General features: G+C 41.9%; 1 protein-coding gene across 2 annotated transcripts in view; it reads right to left on the bottom strand.

The window, feature by feature from the left end:
* Positions 1-15540: 15540 nt before the first annotated feature.
* Positions 15541-18046, bottom strand: part of TMEM68 (transmembrane protein 68) — a 37003-nt gene continuing 34497 nt past the window's right edge. For both annotated transcript variants that reach the window (XM_040972558.1, XM_040972557.1), the window contains exon 8: positions 15541-16808. In XM_040972558.1, coding sequence (XP_040828492.1) covers positions 16707-16808 — 102 coding nt within the window. In that variant the 3' untranslated portion in view covers positions 15541-16706. The remainder of the gene's footprint in view (positions 16809-18046) is intronic.

The raw sequence follows: 18046 nt of genomic DNA, 5'->3' as shown, positions 1-18046 counted from the left end.
GAAAACAAAATGTGAAAAAAAACCAACTTATACTGAAACTTATGTAGTAACAATTGCCTTCTTTATTATGAAAGCCGCAATAACAGAGAGAGGTGGATTATCTGTCAACTGGTTCACTCCTCAGATGGCCTTAATAGTCAGCACTGGGCCAGGCTAAAGTCAGCAGCCAGCAGTCTCCTCCATGTGTCTCATGTGGGTTTGTCAGGGCTCACACTTGCTCTGCTGCTTCTTCAGGCCATCAGCAGGGAGCTGGATGAGAAGTGGAGAAGCCAGGACTCAACTTGACATGCATAATAGATACAGTGCTGCAGGAGTGATTTTATGCATAACACTACAACACCAGCTTCAGAATCCCAACTTTAAATAGCACATTTATGAAATATAAAAGTAAATGGATCATTTAACAAGTTCCCAATTGGCATGCCATGGTATTCTACATCTACCTTTGAGGCTGATGGTCCAAGGACAATGTGTTAGGACTCTGCAGAGAAACAAAATGCAGAGACACCGGCATACTGCTTTATCTACATCAAGACATCTATAACGAGGAATTGGCTTACAGCAATTGAAGCTGAGAAGCCCCACAGTGAGCACACTGCAGTCAGGATTGCCTCTAAGCAGGTAGTTCCAGCCCAAGCCCAAAATGCCTGAAAACCAACAGTGTAAGCTCCAGTCTGTGTTTAGGGGAAGAGAATGATTCCAGCCTGAAAACGGTCAAGCACAGGGTGCCATTTCTCCCTTACCCCACCTTATGGTCTGCTCAGACTCCTGTGAATTGAGTGATGCTGACCCACAATGGGGAAGCTCATTTTCCAAAGTTTAATCTCACAAGAAACACCCTCACAGACACTTTCAGATATTTGGGCACCCCCTTGACACATAAAATTAGCCATCACAGATAAGGAAAGAGCTTCTTAAAATGTCAGTAAGACCAAGATGTCACAGTGACAGGCAAAATGTGACAACACAGTGGGAGCAAGTCCTGGGCAGAGGCAGATAGGAATGTACTCAGTCCTGTTTCCAGATAGTAACAGGATCCTGGGAGAGCTCCCTAACCAATGGGAATATAAAGTGCAAGCATTTCATATGCTTTATGATGGAGATAACAATGCGTACTTCCTAGAATCAATAGAGTACAGTGACATCTCTAAAGGATGTAGCACATGAAGGAGCCCATCAATCAAGTGGTAAGGGTTGTGTCTGGGAGTTCTCTATGTCCTGGGATTAGACTGAAGTTCCTCAACAGAGTGCCTCGAGGAAAGACCCCTGGCATGGTGATGATTGCCTTACACTTGGTCCACTGGACCTTCACAGCTCCCACTAACTTCCCCTTTGGCCTTTCTAGGCCATAGAGTGTCAGAATCAGAGACCACATGGCACAGGTGGCAAAGTCATGGGTTTTTGCAGAGGCCACTTGGTTCCTCAGGTTTCCTCTACATCTATATAACACTTAGAGTGAGGATTTGAAAGCACAAAGCATAAACCACTAGCACTGAGCAAAGTATATAGGGGTCTTCAAGAAGTTTATTAGACTAGCATACTATGAAAAGACTATATCTAGATTCCAAAATTGTGTTTGTTCCAGGATAAACTTATTTTTTGATTCTACTCTTTTATGATCTTTATTCTATTTTTCAAATGCTCCATTTTCAAGATTTATTTTATTTATTACAAAGGCAAAATAACAAAAAGGGAGAGACAGAGAAGATCTTCCATACACTGGTTTACTTCCAAAATGGCCATAATGGCCAGGTATTGAGCCAAGAGGAAACCAGGAGCCTGGAACTCCATCTAGGTATCCCACTTGAGAGTCAGAAATTAATGCACTTGAGCCATCTTCTGCTATTTCTACTGGGTACTTTAGCAGAGAAATAGATTGGAACCAGAGAAACCCAAGCTCTGAAAGGATACTCATATGGTATGCTGTGCCACTGTGCCACTCCTCCAGCTCCCTACACAAACTTTTTTTAAAATAAGATTTATTGTTTTTAAATGGAAAGTCAGATATACAGCGAGAACGAGAGACAGAGAGGAAGATTTTTCATCTGCTGATTCACTCCCCAAAAGACCACAACAGCTGATGCTGAGCCAATATGAACGAAGCCAGGAGGCAGGAGCTTCTTTCAGGTCGGCCTGCGGGTGCAGGGTCTCAAGGCTTTGGACTGCTTTCCCAGGTCACAAGCAGGAAGCTGGATGGGAAACGGGACCACTGGGGTCAGAACTGGTGCCCATATGGGATCCTGGCATGTGTAAGGTGAGGACTTCAGCCACTAGGCTACCACGCCAGGTCCCCTCCACAAACTTAAAGTACCCTCAGCTAATATGTACTTAGTAATTGTTACTTTTATTTCCTCATTGACTCTATGAAGGATCACCCAAAAAGGGGGGAATTAGATATCTTGTGCAAAGGAAAGAATCAGAATGTAAAGCCTTGAAAGTAAGCAGAGAAATCACCAAAAGGAAAAAAAAAATTCTAATAATAGGGCGAAGGGGCTACAGCTAGGCATTTACTTGCAATGTGGATTAAGCTCCGGAGAAGAACTGCACATGAAATCAACAGTGATCATGTATCTCGCAAAAGCTATTAAAAGCAAATATAATTACATTGCTTTAGCCATTAACATGTTGAATGATCGATCACAGAGATCATTAGAACATAACAGGTGAAACAAAACTGGCATAGTGAAACAATTCATATTCAATAGTTAGAATGCACATACACACACCACAGGTAAGGAAAGCAAATAATAATAGCTGGAATTTATTGAACCATGCTTACTGCTTTCTATACAATCAGATGGCATAAAGTTTTAAACCCTTTATACAGATGGCTTCATTAATCCTCCAAACATTTGAAACAGGAGCTCATCCCTTTGCTCTTCATGAAGGTGAACTGTACCTGGAGGGAGAGTAATTCTGCCCAAGTTCACACACTTAGCGTGCTGTGGGAGTACAGCCAGGAAACTGAGCAACTTGCCTTCCTGATGAGAGAAAGAAACTTACAGGCAAATGATCTCAGGTTCCATCAGCTGATCCCCACATTTGTCAAAATTGTAGACCAGAGTAATGAAACACAACAAAACAACCCAACCAGACAGGTTTCACAAATAATTTAAAATACTAAATTTTAGAATCACGGCAGAGCCTATACACTTCCCATTTTTTTGAAAGCCAAGAGCCAGGATCTTCTTTTAGATTTCCCACATGGGTACAAGGTCCCAAGGCTTTGGGCTATCCTCCACTGCATTTCCTGGCCACAAGTAGGGAGCTGGATGGGAAGTGGAGCAGCCTGGACACAAACTGGCACCCACATGGGATCTTGGTGCTTGTAGATGGAGGATTAGCCAATTATGCCATCACATTGAGCCTGAATTTTTTAACTTAAAAATTTTATGGGCCTGGCATGATAATCTAGTGGCTAAAGTCCTCACCTTGCACATGCCGGAATCTCATATGGACACCAGTTCTACTCCCATCAGTCCCACTTCCTATCCTGTTCCTTGCTTGTGTCCCAGGAAAGCAGTCAAAGACAGCTCAAAGCCTTGGGACCCACATGGGAGATCTGGAAGAGATACCTGGCTTTGGATTGGCTAAGCTCCGGCTATTGTGGCTGCTTGGGGAGTGAACCATTGGATGGAAAATCTTCCTCTCAGTCTCTCCTCCTCTCTGTATATCTGACTTTCCAATAAAATAAGTAAACAAATCTTTAAAAATTGTATTTATTGGGGGGCCAGCATTTTGGGTCAAGCCACTGCCTACAATTAGGGTATCCCTTATGAAGACTGTTTTGGATTCTGCTGCTCCACTAATTTTATTTTTTATTTTATTTTATTTTATTTTAATTGGTGCTGTCTACATAGTTGATACATGCCCATGAGGACCAGTGAATTGTGTGAGGAGTGTTGAGGCATGGAGGAAGTTGAGTGGGACAGATGCTTCCAATTTTCCTTTTTTTCCCTTTATTCCTGTGTCTGGAGTGAGAGGGATAAGGAGAGGACCACTTCCAATTGTCAGATTACATCAGTACCCTTGGATAGGGGATATTCACTTGATGTCATCTTAGAAACTCCAATGTGGAGAATGTTTCAAGGGTATTGCTTGAGTGGTTTTTTATAGTTCTGAGATGCTGTTGATTTCATTGTCCCAAGGTTGAGAAAATACTTCCAAGGTCCATTGGCTGACAAAGTACACCCCAGTGCATCCACCCACCATAACAGTTTTTGTCAATTGTTCAATCCATTCTGTTCTCCATCTCCTGACACTGCACTCAACACCTTCTATAAATCTAAATGAGCTGGCTATCACATACCCCAATATGCATCTGGGCATACTGTCCACTGCACAGGCATTAGCAATTGAGGAGTCCCAGTACCAACACACATGGCCAGTGTTTGGAGTCCAGTGGTCCAGTTGAGGAACTCCTCGAAAGAAACCTCACCTGGGGTGACCCCAGACCTTGCATGTGCCAATCATACAGGATTTTGTTCAGTCCATCACCCACATTAGCTGTGCACACACTGTAGCTACCTGATTAGTTCCATCCTCAATTCTATGTCCTATGTAAACTGACAGGCACTGCAGCCCAGGTCAACCCAACCTGCCACAGAGTTGACCCTTACATACACTAATGGGAACTGCAGCCTAATGGAAGGCATCCCTGATAACCCCCACCAGGCCTGCCCCCAGACCCAGTTCCAGCACATATCAGTATGTACAACAGACTAGTTTGGTCCATGCCAAATCACCATCAAGTCCTCATATACTCCTATGGGTGTTGCAGCTTAGTTCAGTGCACCCTACCCCAACAACCCACTGCACACATGTACTGACAAGTGCTGCCACTTTGCCTAGCCTGATCTGCTCCCAGCCCTGGCTTTCATGCACACAAGTGGGAGCCGCAGCTCAACAGAGAAGTACCCACAGTTTCCTTACTAAACGCACTCACAGCCTTAGATCTTTCACTTTCCAAAAGGTACTATAGTCCAATCTGACTTGACTTGCACCCTGCCCCAGCACTTGCCAATGGATGCTACAGCAAAGCTCAACCAGTCAACATTTATCCTGGCTCTTGCAAGTGCCAGTAGATGTCATTGCCTGACCTAGTCTAGTCCTCTCCCAGACCTAGCTCACATGCAGGCCAACTGTTGCAGCCCTGCACAGCCCAGTCCATTATCAGTCACAGCTCTCACACTTACAGTGAGAGCAGTGGCCATGCAGAGAAGCCCCTGCAGCTTCTCGGCTCCTCCTCCTCATCCCCTGCATAGGCTCACTCCCAGCCTGGGGTCTTGCGTGTGCCAGTGGGTGCTACGGTCCAATCTGCATGGCCCTTCCCACCTTGGCATTCACTGGTAGGTGCTGGAGCCTGGCTGCACCCTGCCTGCCTTCAGTCCCAGCTCATGCTAAAAGGTACTATAGGCTAGCAAAGCCCAGCTAGCCCCCAGTCCTAATCCTTTTGTGAACTGGCAGCTCTTGCATCCCAACCTCTCTTGGCCTGCAGCCTATTCTGGCTCTCACACCTGCCAGGAAGTGTTGCAGACTGGCCCAGCCCAGCCCACCCCAGATATGACCCACATGTATGCTGACAGTTACTGTAGACCACCCTGAATTGGACTGCTTCCACCCTCAGTTCTCATGTTCACTAGCCAGGGCTTTGTCTTAATAGGAGAGTTCCCCAAACTCCCCTCCCTCATGCACACTGGTGGGTGTTTGTTTCAGCCTGACGTGGCTTACTTCTATTCCCAACATTCATCAGTGGGTACTGTGGCCTTGCCAGACCCGCCCCACACTGGCTCTTATCAATGGGTGCTGGAGCTTTGTCCAGTCTGGCACACCCAAGACCCAACCCACATATGTGCCAAGGGACGTTGCAGCTATGCTCAGCCCTTCTGCCCTCATTTCCAACTCTCACACTCACCAGTGGGAACTGCAGCCCAATAGGGGCATGCCCTTAGCTCCCTTACTAGTCCTGCTTGCAACCACAGACCTTATGCATACTGGTGGTTGTGCCAGTCCAACCCACATGGCCTAACCCCAGTTTTAGCCCTTGTCATTTGATGCAGCAGCCTGGCCTGGTCTGGCCCACCCCAGGTCCAACTCTTGCTTATGAGTGCTACTGCAATGCCCTGCCCAGCCTACTGCTATCTCTAGAATTCATGCAAATTGTTAGGTGTGGCAGCTTAGCCTGGAATGGCCTGCACTCCATCCTGATTCTTGCACATGCCTGTGTGTTACAATTTGATCTGGCCCTGCCTGGTCCCGTAAGCCAGCTCAAACAACTGCCAATAAGGGACAAACCTTGCAAGCCCACACCCAGCCCTGACTCACATGCTCAACAACTAGAGCCATATCCCACTAAGGGAGTTCCCTAAGTTACCCTACCACTGCCAGACCCCAGATATCACTCATGTTGGCAGGTGCTAGACTCCTACCAAGCATATTCCACATACCATTTAGTGTCATGACCCAGACTAATATGGCCCACTTCCTGCCCAGACATAGTGCGTACTGTGACCTACACCCACCAGGCAAGCCCCCCAGCCCTAACTTTCATGTGTACCAGTTGGCGGTGGTCAGTGCTAACTATTCCAGCTCAGGTCTTCCACGTGGGTGCTTGCAGTTGTTTGAGCCAGAAAGATTCTCCAGTTTTCCTCCTCCAAACTAATTTGTCTCAGCCCCCTCATCTATCTGTAAGTGCACTGGCCTGCTTGGTAGAAGTCCCCCACAAATCATTCCTCATCGATAACATACTCTTTCAACGGTTCCACCCCCACACACATCCCCATACTGCCTTTCCTGAGCAATGCACAGCCCCCAAGCCCACAGCTTCTTGAGCCCCATATTCTGGCAGGGCGGCATGCTGGCTTGGGACCCTGCCCACCCACCCAGGACCCAAGTGCAGGTGGAGGTCCCCAGGCCCAGTCCACAGGCACATCATGCCAGCATGCCTTCTTAGAGTCCCTTCCTTGATGATGACTTTGATAACAGAGAATGAGAGGGGACAGCTTCAGCTCAGGGCCGAAAGAAATCAAATGCTTGTTCATGCTTATTTTTCCCATACACACATTCTCTGATTGTGTGTGTGTGTGTGTGTGTGTGTGTGTGTGTGTGTGTGTGTGTGTGCTTTCACCCAGAGCAACACAAAGGTCAGGACCTCAAGGTTGAAGGTTAAAATTCATGTTCCAGAAACAATGGGCTTCTTCTTCTATTTCTTTAAACACATATCCTTTATATTTTTGTTTGTTTTCTATGCAACAATCCTGGAAAACATGCCAAGATATTGTCAATGGCTACTTTGGAGCAATGAAAGTAGTGGGAAACAATTTTTTCCTTTGTACTTACATACTGCCACAAACTTATCATAATCCAGGTATTTCATAGTAAAAAAAAAATCTGAATGGTTGATATTTAATTTTAAGGTGTTAGCATTCTACAGAAGTAAAGTTGACCATTTCCTCAAAACTAGAGTAAACCCACTGAAAGCCCTGAGGGGGGAAGACTTAGGGAACATCAAGAGGCAAGGGGATTTTTAAATTAATTAATTATTTAGTTAGTTTATATTACAGTTCCATAGCCTCTGGGATTTCCTTGACCCCTCCCCAAATCCTTTGCCCTCAGTGTTTTCCAAGAGGGAAGAGTTTTGTTTGCCTACGAAGGTTGAGAAAAGGAGCCAGGATGTATGTGTATGTGGGTTAGGTGTAGGGCTGAGGGAGTGCATAATAGCCTTCCAGGCCATTCCTGAGCTGAGAAAATGGATCATAAATTAGAATCTGGAAGTCCCAAATAGGAAGTAAAAATTATGATCATGGAAATGTTTAGCACATGGTCTCACTCATTCCTAGCAATGCTACAAGTCAAATATGCTTGGTACCTCCATTTTCACGGGAGCAATCTGAATTAATTTATACAATTTGCTCAAATCCACACAAAGAGAAAACAACTGCTGGCACCTGAATCTGCAGCATCTTCCCATTTAGAGTGAGGCTATGCTTTCCACCAATTCCCTTTCTCTATATTTATTGTACACAGATGTGCATCCTGGCTGTGCCATGTGTATGCCACTTGAGGGTGCAATGAAGCCAACTGAGTAGAGACTTGCAGACATCACTGCCATTCTCTGTATGGGCATCCAGTTATATCCCAGAGTGTGACTAAATGAGCCAAGCCAGCCAGTCCCCCTTCTGCCCTGTCTCTTCTAGTACTTCCCTCAAAAGCTGCAATCGAGACCGTTGTCCACAGTTTCTGCAGGCAGCATCCTGTTGTATGGCATCTGCCCTCCTGTGGGCATCTGTGAGCCTAACAAAATCTCCTAAGTGTAACATCTGATGTGTTGACCTCACCACTGCTAACAGAAAAATATATTTAAACACCCCCTTTGGGGCTGGCATTGTGGCATAGCAAGTAATACCACCTATGATGACAGAATCTTGTGTCTGAGCACCGACTCAAGACCCACCTGTTCTGCTTCTGATCCAGATCCTTGCTAATGCATCTGGGAAAGTAGCAGAAGATGGTCCAAGCGTTTGCACGGCTACAATCCACGTGGCAGGCCCACACGGAGCTCCAGGTTCCTGGCTTCAGAAACACACAGAGAAGGTAAGATAACTCCTTTATGCTGGTTCATTCCCCAGTTGAAAGCATTGAGTAGCTCTATACCTAGGAAAATTGAGTCTTTATGGTCTCAGAGAATGAAGCCAGCAGGAAGTATGGAATGACATAGCAGAAAGCAGAAAGGTTTGAAACAGAGGTTCCAAATGACCTGAAAAACAGGGTTGAGGAGAACAGGCAGAAGAGAAAGTCATCAAAGTCCAGAAAAACAAAACTCAGGTTTACATCTTGGGGAAACTGAATCGGAAAGGCTTTCATTTGGGCATTGACACCACAGAACGAAAGCAGAGACTACATTTGGACATCGGGTTTCACTAACAAGTTACCTTCGCAATGGTTAGACTGTGCCCCAGCCCCCAGGCCTCACTTGGCAAAGACAATCAACTCTTCCAATACGTTCAGTGTGTGTCCTTTTCTTTTTTGCATGTTTTTTTTTTTTTTTTTTGCAAACCAGGGGCTATTTTAAAATGCCTGTATTGCATAATTCATTGCATTTCTTATTTTTTATTTACTCAACATGTTTTTAAAATCCACTCTGTTTACCTCCAGTCAGTTTCTTCCAAGTGTTTTGCAGGCATCCACACTTTTACAACTTGAACAATCAGGCCACCATCAGCTGTGCTTTGCTGCAACTGACAGTGGGATGAGTCCTCCTCCAGCTCTCCTTACGGAAGGGTGGGTGATATTTCTGGAGTGTGTGTCCAGGAGCTCAACTGCTTGATGAGTGTGTACGCAGATATTCACATCACTAGGTACTAACGGCTGTGTAGAGCTGCAGACTCACCCCTTTCAGTTCAACAATACCACTGCTTTCCTATATCCCTCCTTCACTTCAAGCTTTCACTTTCTCCACCAATTTTGTGTCCGTCTAATATAATATATCATTATTGCCTTGAAACTATCTGAAAAGGGAAGGTGGTGAATGTTAATATCCTCTGGGTGAACTGAGGCCTTTGAGCACCTTTTCATATGCTTTTGGTCATCTGTTTTTCCTTTTCCATAATTGTCTCTTCTTCCATTTTCTTACTGAGATCTCTGTGCTTTTTTCCACGTTGATCTGCACAATTAGAAAATTCATGGAAATATGTATTTCATAAAAACAATAAATGATTTCCCCCCAAAATCAATTAAAATTAGTAAAAGGTCAAATTTACAACCGCAAAATTTTATAGAAGGAAAAAGTCCCCAAATCAGTTTAACCAATGCTCTATACTTTGTCTTCTCTCTGAGACAAACACAAGCCAGACTTTGTTTGTTGTTTTTTGCAGAAATGCTACATAAATGATGTTGTGCTCCTACTAGGATATCCCATCACAGTGCACATACGTTGATTTCTGTCACTCATAGTGCTGGGAGCTTTGCATAGTGTTTAAGATAGTCCCTACTAGGTCCAGTGTAATAGTCTAGTGGCTATACCTCACTTTGCATCTGCTGGAATTCCACGTGGGTTCCAGTTTGTGTCCCTGCTGCTCCACTTTCCATCCAAATCCCTGCTTGTGGTGTGGGAGAGCAGTGGAGGACAGCCCAAGACCTTAGGACCTTGTGTCCAAGGGGGAGTGCTAGAGGAGGTTCCTGGCCCCTGGCTCCTGGTTCCTGATCAGCTCAGCTCCAGCTGTTGTGGCCACTTGGGGAGTGAATCAGCAGACAGATCTTTCCCTCTGTATTTACCTCTCTCTGTATATCTGACTTTCCAATAAAAATAAATGCATATTTTTTAAAAAGAGCTAGTATCAACAAGTTTTTTGTCCTATAAAATCATTTGCCACTTTGTAATGAGTTCATTTGATTAATAGCATAAGAGTATATATAAAGCGTCTTCTAAAAGTCCATAAAAGTGTGTATTATGAATGAAGCCATGCATGAGACTCAAACATACATTGCTCCTAAATGAATTTCTTTTCATTCTGTTCCCACATTTTTTAAACTCCCTTTGTGTATCTGCTTCTCTTCAAACTCTCTCATCTGCTAGGTTCATTTTTCTTCACTGCATATCACACAGGATAAAACTGAGAAGCCCACATCTGTGCCAGAGAGAAAGTTAACGGAGACTTCTCCATAAAGCTGTGATGGCAGAGGCCAGACAGCCTCACAAGGCTCATGATGCAGAAGGGACAAACTTATTGATCTTGATGCTTCTGAAAAAAGAAAAAAAAAACCCTCTTAGAATGAGCTATAACCACAAATTTACCTTGAGCATTTGTCATTTGGATTGGGATAGGTAGAGCAAATAGAAACTTAACATGAGGTCCAAAAATCGCACAGGTTGAGAAATGAATTTAATGTTATTCCAGGAAGGATAATGTCCCTGGGCAAGTGGCAGCAGTTGATCATCTAAGGGGAAAGCAAATGTTAAGCAGACCTGTCTAGGACGGGTGTTTCGCCTAAGGTTGCTCACTCAGGGAATAAATCAGCAGATGACAGCTCTGTGTGTCTCTCTACCTTGCAAAAAACACTAGGCCTATCAGTTCCTCATAAAAGTTCAGATTCAAACTCAAAAATCACCCAAAGAACCAATGTGTCATGGATTTCTAAACCTTGCACTGCCGGAAGATGTGTGATGCTGTCCTGTGTATTGTAGAGTGTCTATTAGTACCTTTGGCCTATACTGAATAGCTATCAATGCTACCTTCCTCTCCCCAGCTGTGGCAAATAAAAAGGTCCCAGATCTGGCTTACACATGACTTGGAGGTGAAAAATGAAATGATTCAGAAATCTGAGTTAATTACAGAACACACGACAGAATCCGACATTTAAAACTTCTCCAATAAATAAGACACTTCCAATAAAGAGAGGACTTAAAATGTGATCAAACAAAAAGATGCTATTAGATTGGATGAGGCATATTTTTTGTGAAAATACAAATAAAACTTACAAAAAAGAAAAAGCAAAATATAATGAAATTATAAAGCAATGGCTGTGTATTAAATAACAAACACAGCCAAAGTAAAAATTAGGGTGCTGAAAAATCTACCAAAATGAAGAATGAAAAAGAAAAGTAAAATAAGAACAACAATTAAGGTACATGGGTGAATAATGAGTAGGCATTAGTACTATGTTTTAATTTTTGGGAAAAGAGAAGAGATAAAGGAAGACTGGCAGGAAAACTTCATTGACCTGGGGCTGACACTGTGGTATAGTTGGTAAAACCAAGGCCTACAACCCCAGCGTTCTATATGGGTGTCAGTTTGAGTCCTTGCTGAGAAGCAGTGGAAGATAGCCAAGGTGTTTGGGCTTCTATCACGAAGTGGGAGACCTGAACATTTTTCTTCCCATTTATCTTTCTATGAATTTTATTTCAATTTCATGTAAGAAATGTGTTGTGATTTTCTTTTTTATTTTTTCTTTTAAGATTAATCATTTATTGAAAAGTCAGATATACAGAAAGGAGGAAAGACAGAGAGAAAGATCTTCTGTCTGCTGATTCACTCCCCCAGGGACCACAATGGCCAGAGCTGTGCCAATATGAAGCCAGGAACCAGGAGCCTCTTCTGGGTCTCCCACACGAATGCAGGGTCCCAAGACTTTGGGCTGTCCTTGACTGCTTTCTCAGACAACAATCAGGGAGCTGCACAGGAAGTGGAGCAGCTGGGATACGAACCAGCACCCATACGGGATCCTGGTACATGCAAGACAAGCTACTAGATTACCGTGACAGGTCGATGTAGCTTTTACAGCTCTCACAAGTACCAGTGGGGGCTGGAGTCAAACCCTATCTGTCACTCCACAGTCCCAGTGCACACCCATGCGGTGCAGACTGTAGCCATGTACAGACATGCCTGCTGCCCTCAATCCTACTCTCATTCTTAACAGTGGGAATCCCAACCCAGCTGGAGTGCCCCCTTAGCTCCCCAGCAAGGCCTAACACCATCTACTGTTCTTGGGCAAGCCAACAGAGTGTAGTTCCACAGGGGTGAGCCCACCTTTTCCCTACAGATTCTGCTATCAGACCCACCTCTCTCACTCTTGTTCTCCCCTCCAAACCAATCTGGTGTCAGTCCCCTACTTACATAACACGTCGTGGACTCATCTGTGGAATTTCCTCAGCTGTAATTCCTAACCTTGGCATAAAAAACACAGGTCATTTCTGATCCCATCATTCCTCTGTAAATCAAGAACCTCTAATCATGAGGGTGTGCCGCCAGGCAGCCCGAGGGACTTTGTCCAGCACCTTTGGTACCCAGGGCATCCAGGGCCTTCTAGGGGAGCCATCTGGTCCAGCTACAGGCACACATGTGGGTCAAAAAACCTAACCTCACCCAATGCCAGATCTTGGGGAAATAGTGGGCGCTTCCTTCAGGTTACCACTCCCACTGGAGAATATTGGAAAACAGGATTGGGGCAATAGCAGGCTTGACAGAACAGCACTGACCAGTATGTGTGGGCTGGATAATAGGGCAGGTTAGGTTGGGTTGCACTAGGCTTCAATGCCCATTGACATGTACGAGAGTTAAATGGGATGTGGGACAGGCTGAACAAATTTGCAATACACCATGACGAGCATGGGAACTAGGGTAGGGGGCAAGCCTGATGGGGATTATGGGGAGTTGCCCAACTAAGTTGCAGCTCCCACTGGTTTGCGTGAGGGACGAGTATGAAGTGGGCAGTATCAGGCTGGACTGCAACACCCATTGGCTCGCGTGGAAGACAGGGCTGGAAACAGAACTAACCTAGCAATTGCAATGACCAGCATGTGCATAAACTGATTGGGGTGATGGACTGTGCCGGACCCTGTACTGGCAAGCACACACAAGAATCAGGTCTGGGATTACCTCAGATGAAGTTACTTTGGGGATCCCTCCAACTGAACTGCTAATCTCAGAACCCTAACCATGAAGACTGTCAGCCAGTGCATTTGGAAGAGATTTCATCGTTCTTGGAGCGGCAAGATCGGCAACAATTCAGACCTGTTGAACTATCAACAATACATGAGCGTTACCCTCAGAGTATGCCCCACATCGGGGACCTGAGATGGGTGGGAGGCTGGATGGTGTTCTTCCCTTCATCTCTTCCTTTACCCCAGATACAGAAAAAACAAATAATAATATTAATGTGGAAACAATGGTCTTACCCACTTTCCCGTAGCCTTTGATCCTTTGTGCCCTCATCAACTAGGCAAAGATTACCAAAATAAAATTAAATAAATGAATGAATAAATAAATAAAACCCTAACCTCTAGGGTGGGGTGGTCCTAAAGGTCCACTGAGCTTGCGTCCCTCCCAGGGAGCCAGTGTGTTCAGCTGTATGTACTTGCTCTGGGTTCCTAGTTTTAGTTTGGTTTTATAGTACCTTAAGACAAAGGTTCTTTAAAAAGTTCAAAGGTTTTTTTTTTGCACAGAAATACTTAACCTTTCAATTCTATTCTCCATGAACTTTTTGGAGTACTCCCACACGAGCGACTCTGTTGTATTTTTAGTTTAGTATTTGAGGTCTGGTCTAAGAGGTTAGTCCAAATCAATAGTCTCCAAAACTTAATGGTTTCTGTTTCCCGTGTCTCTCTTCAGAAAGCCACCACAAACTTCTTATACTTTTCAAATAACGCGTAACCTGAATTGAATCATAAAGAAATATCAGTAAAAACATACTGAGGACTTACCTACCATATAAGGCCCATTCTCTCCAAAAAGGACAGTATCTTTAAAGATAAAAAGATTGAGGAATCATTCTAGGTTAAAGGTGACTAAAGAGATACAAAACTAAATGCAATTTGTGATCCTGCTAAATAAGACAGATCAGGAAGAAAAACTAGAATAAATTATACCATTGAAACAATAAGTGAAATTTATAGCATTATCTGAACAATAAATCTTCGGATTTCCATCATTGTTCGTGTTCTGTAATGGATGACCTCACAGTCAAAGTAACAAAAAGACATGCTATTTGTAATTTACTATCAATGGTTCAGGAAGAAGAAAAAAAGATATATACTCAAAGAGAGAGAGGGAAGACAAGGAGTGTGAAGAGAACAAAATAAATGTGACAACATTAACTGTGGTCGAACCTGGGTGGAAAGTATAAAGGGATGTTTTGCACCATTATTTTAAGGTTGTTAGTCTGAAGTTATTTGAAAAATGTCAACTTCTACACAAGGGCTTGGCACATTTTCTCTTAAAGTGTGCCACGTTCATGCTCCTGCAGTCAGCAGTATGCCTGCAGCTCGTTCCAACTGTGAATACTGTCCCCCAAAAGATTAAGACCTTTTGAGCATTACTTCTATTTCTATATTTAGTTGTATTCCCTGACTCTTAAAAACAGTATTTATTCCCCTCCCCTCAGGAAAAACAAGAAATGGCAATTCACCCAATTTTCCCTAAACCTTGATTCTTCCCACCCTGATCAACCATGTAATAATTATTTTAAAAAATAAAATTTAAAAAAAAACAGTATTTAAATTCAAGTGGCAAAGATAATGATCTTACTGATATTTAATAGGAAGTCATCTGTTAGTCTGAGTATCAGGGAACAAAAAAGTTTTAGTTAAAGCAAAGCTCAAATACCATAAAGCCAATAGCTTTTGATACATAAATTATCAATGTTCTTCTTTTGGTCTTTAAAACTAAAAGTTTCCTAAATATGATTTTTCTCACTCATTTATGATTGTTTATTCACTGTTAAGGAAAATATCAATTTATTCATTTATTTTATTGTTTTTTGATATAATTTAGTTGGCAGTGGGCTCTCTCCCCCCGCCTCCAAATTCCCTCCCATCTCCCCTGTTCTCCTCTCTGGAAATATCAATTTTGAACAAAGCACCACTTATTGGTAGTGAGAAAAAAGTGCAAATTGACTCTTCAATGAAACTTAAACTGTATTTATTATTTTGGAAAGTCAGGCTTATTCATCAAGGCTTAGGTAAAAGAATATGATTACAGATTAGAAATTCACAAAGTAAAAAAAATGGATTAAATTTTTAAAAATATTCAATTTCACAAGAGAACAAATTCAAAATTATTTTTATTTGTAGTTTTATATATATTACACATAACATAAATATACACTTGTAATACAAAAATCTATACAAAACCTCAAGTAATTTAACATCAAAAAAAGGAGATAAACTGCATTAGATGTCTGACAGTTTCCTTGTTTAAATACTTTTCAAAACTAATTTTCAGAGGCAATCCATCAAAAGTCAATTTTTCAGAAAGCACTGTGTTCATATAAATCTGTCATTCAAGTACATTTTATTGGAACAACCACCATCTGACTGGCTGCAAAGTCTAATGGAATAAGCCATGATCCTCAGCCCAGAAGCAGCAACTAATAGGAGCAGTAGCAGAACATGAGAGCAATTCTGAACCTTGCAGTATTTAATGCCATATCCTAAGCACACCATGTACTCATACTGTTAACTTACCAGCTCGTGGTTAAAAACATTGTAACAGTAACAAATGTAACATTTCTTAATTTCTTTTTTATTCAATTTGAAAAACAGTACGTCTTATATATTGTGCTTGGCAACTGGACATTATACCTGAAGGAATAATTTATGGTTCTGATGGACAAAATAAATACACAACTAAAGGATTTTGGTATTGTTTAAATAACAATAATTTTGGTTCAATAGTTATCAATCATAGCAAACACAAATAACATAATGCTCCTCACCACAATTTTGCCATGTTCTTAAAAAGTGAATTATTGAGGCACAGAAACATTAAATGATTTGCCCAAGGCCATGAGGAGAATTAGGGTGAGATAAAAGTCTTCTGTTCTCTAGCTGAAGCAACTATATTATAACCTAGTTTATTCCATCTCTCAAAATGAGCTCATTAAACAAATACAGAAATTAGATGCATAATTCAGGAATGTGTTTCACCTAAACTAGTAATAAAACTTAACTCTAAGGACCCTATTTTCATATGTTATCAGAATTTACAAATTAAATACCATCACTTTTTTAACTTATTAGGCATGTAATAAATTATGTCTTACATTTGACAAAACTGATTGCAAAAACAAAACTGACAATATAATTTTAAACAAATTCTAAGAAAGATGCTTTTCAACATGATTCTTACAAAACACTAATCACAGGGCCTATAAAGTTTAGGAGACAGTACAGCAGATGCAAACATCTTAATATAAACATATAAAGTCATCTTCTAGTTGACCTTCTGCTTATGAAAACGTTCTAACAAAGCACTCATGATGTTTCCTGGTATTCTTTGGTGCTTATCAATCAAAGCTTGAACAGCATTCTTTGTCTATTAATAAAACAAAGGAAACACCATTATTTTTTTAGTTATCAATAATGATCATTTATTTCATGATGACTTTTATGTATTGCTACTTTCAAGAAGTAGTCCATAACTCAGCCCTCATTTCCCCTCAGAAATCATGATTTCCTTCTCAGTACAACAACAGTGTATTTCTTCTTTTATTAAGCCTTGAATTACAGTTGTCCATTCACATGGTTATTTTCTAAAGGCCATAAGCTCCTTACAATAGCTGTTAGTATTTCTCCATCATTCAGCACAGCAATGTCTTGCACACAATGACACTAAAAGGAGCTGAAGAAAGAAAATCAGAAGGATAAAGCAGTAGGGGATTTTCTGACAGGCAAATGAAAGGTCCCATTCTTTCTAGATATTAACAAACTACAGTGTGTATTTTTGTTTTATCACCATACGGGTATATACCAAGCACTCGTACTAGTAACCTAGCAGGGAAAAGTAAAGGAGAGAAAATATAAACTAGTATCTTTTAGTCCATTCTTATAATTTCAATACAGTTTAACGGGAATTTTTATAAAGCCACAGAAATGGAAAAGTCAATTACAAGTACTGAGAAATTAGGTAAAGTTATTTGTCTCCCAGTAAGAAATTTAAACCTTTTTTTTATAAATGACTTATTTGAAAGAATTATAAAACTGGGGGAGATAAAGGAGAGCTCATCCATCTACTAGCTCACTTCCCAAATGACGAACAGCCAAGGGTCTCCAATGTAGGGGGCAGGGAATCAAGCACTTAGGCCATCTTCTACAACTTCCTCTGGTGCATTGTCAGGGTGCTAGACTGGAAGTGAAGCAACGAGCCCTCAAACAGGAGCCAGCACGAGAGGCTGGCATCTCAGGGAGCAGGTTCGCCAGCTGTGCACAATGCCATCCGCACAAACCATATTATTTTACATCCATTTATGGCTAATTAAAATTGTTTTTATGCATGTATATGCTACATGCATATACAGATAGAATCCATTTTTTACATCTACCCTATAAATTAGTAAGCCCTAACCTAATGATAAAGTTTAGAAAGGTCTTTCTAAATGAATTTTCACTTCTGCAAAAACAGGAATTACTTCACACTATGAAAAAGTTTTGATGAAAATAAAATGACATTCTCAGATACTGAGCACAGTCACTAACAACTAACACCCTGAAGTTTATTATTGTATTTCCAAAGTTATATTCATTTCATTAAAAACAAATTAGATACACTGGAAA

This window comes from Ochotona curzoniae, unplaced genomic scaffold, assembly GCF_017591425.1.
Source record: "Ochotona curzoniae isolate NIBS_2020 unplaced genomic scaffold, NIBS_Ocur_1.0 contig_2318, whole genome shotgun sequence".
Lineage (NCBI taxonomy): Eukaryota > Metazoa > Chordata > Mammalia > Lagomorpha > Ochotonidae > Ochotona > Ochotona curzoniae.
Note: the sequence above shows the minus strand (reverse complement) of the source record. Positions and strands in the feature narration are given on the sequence as shown.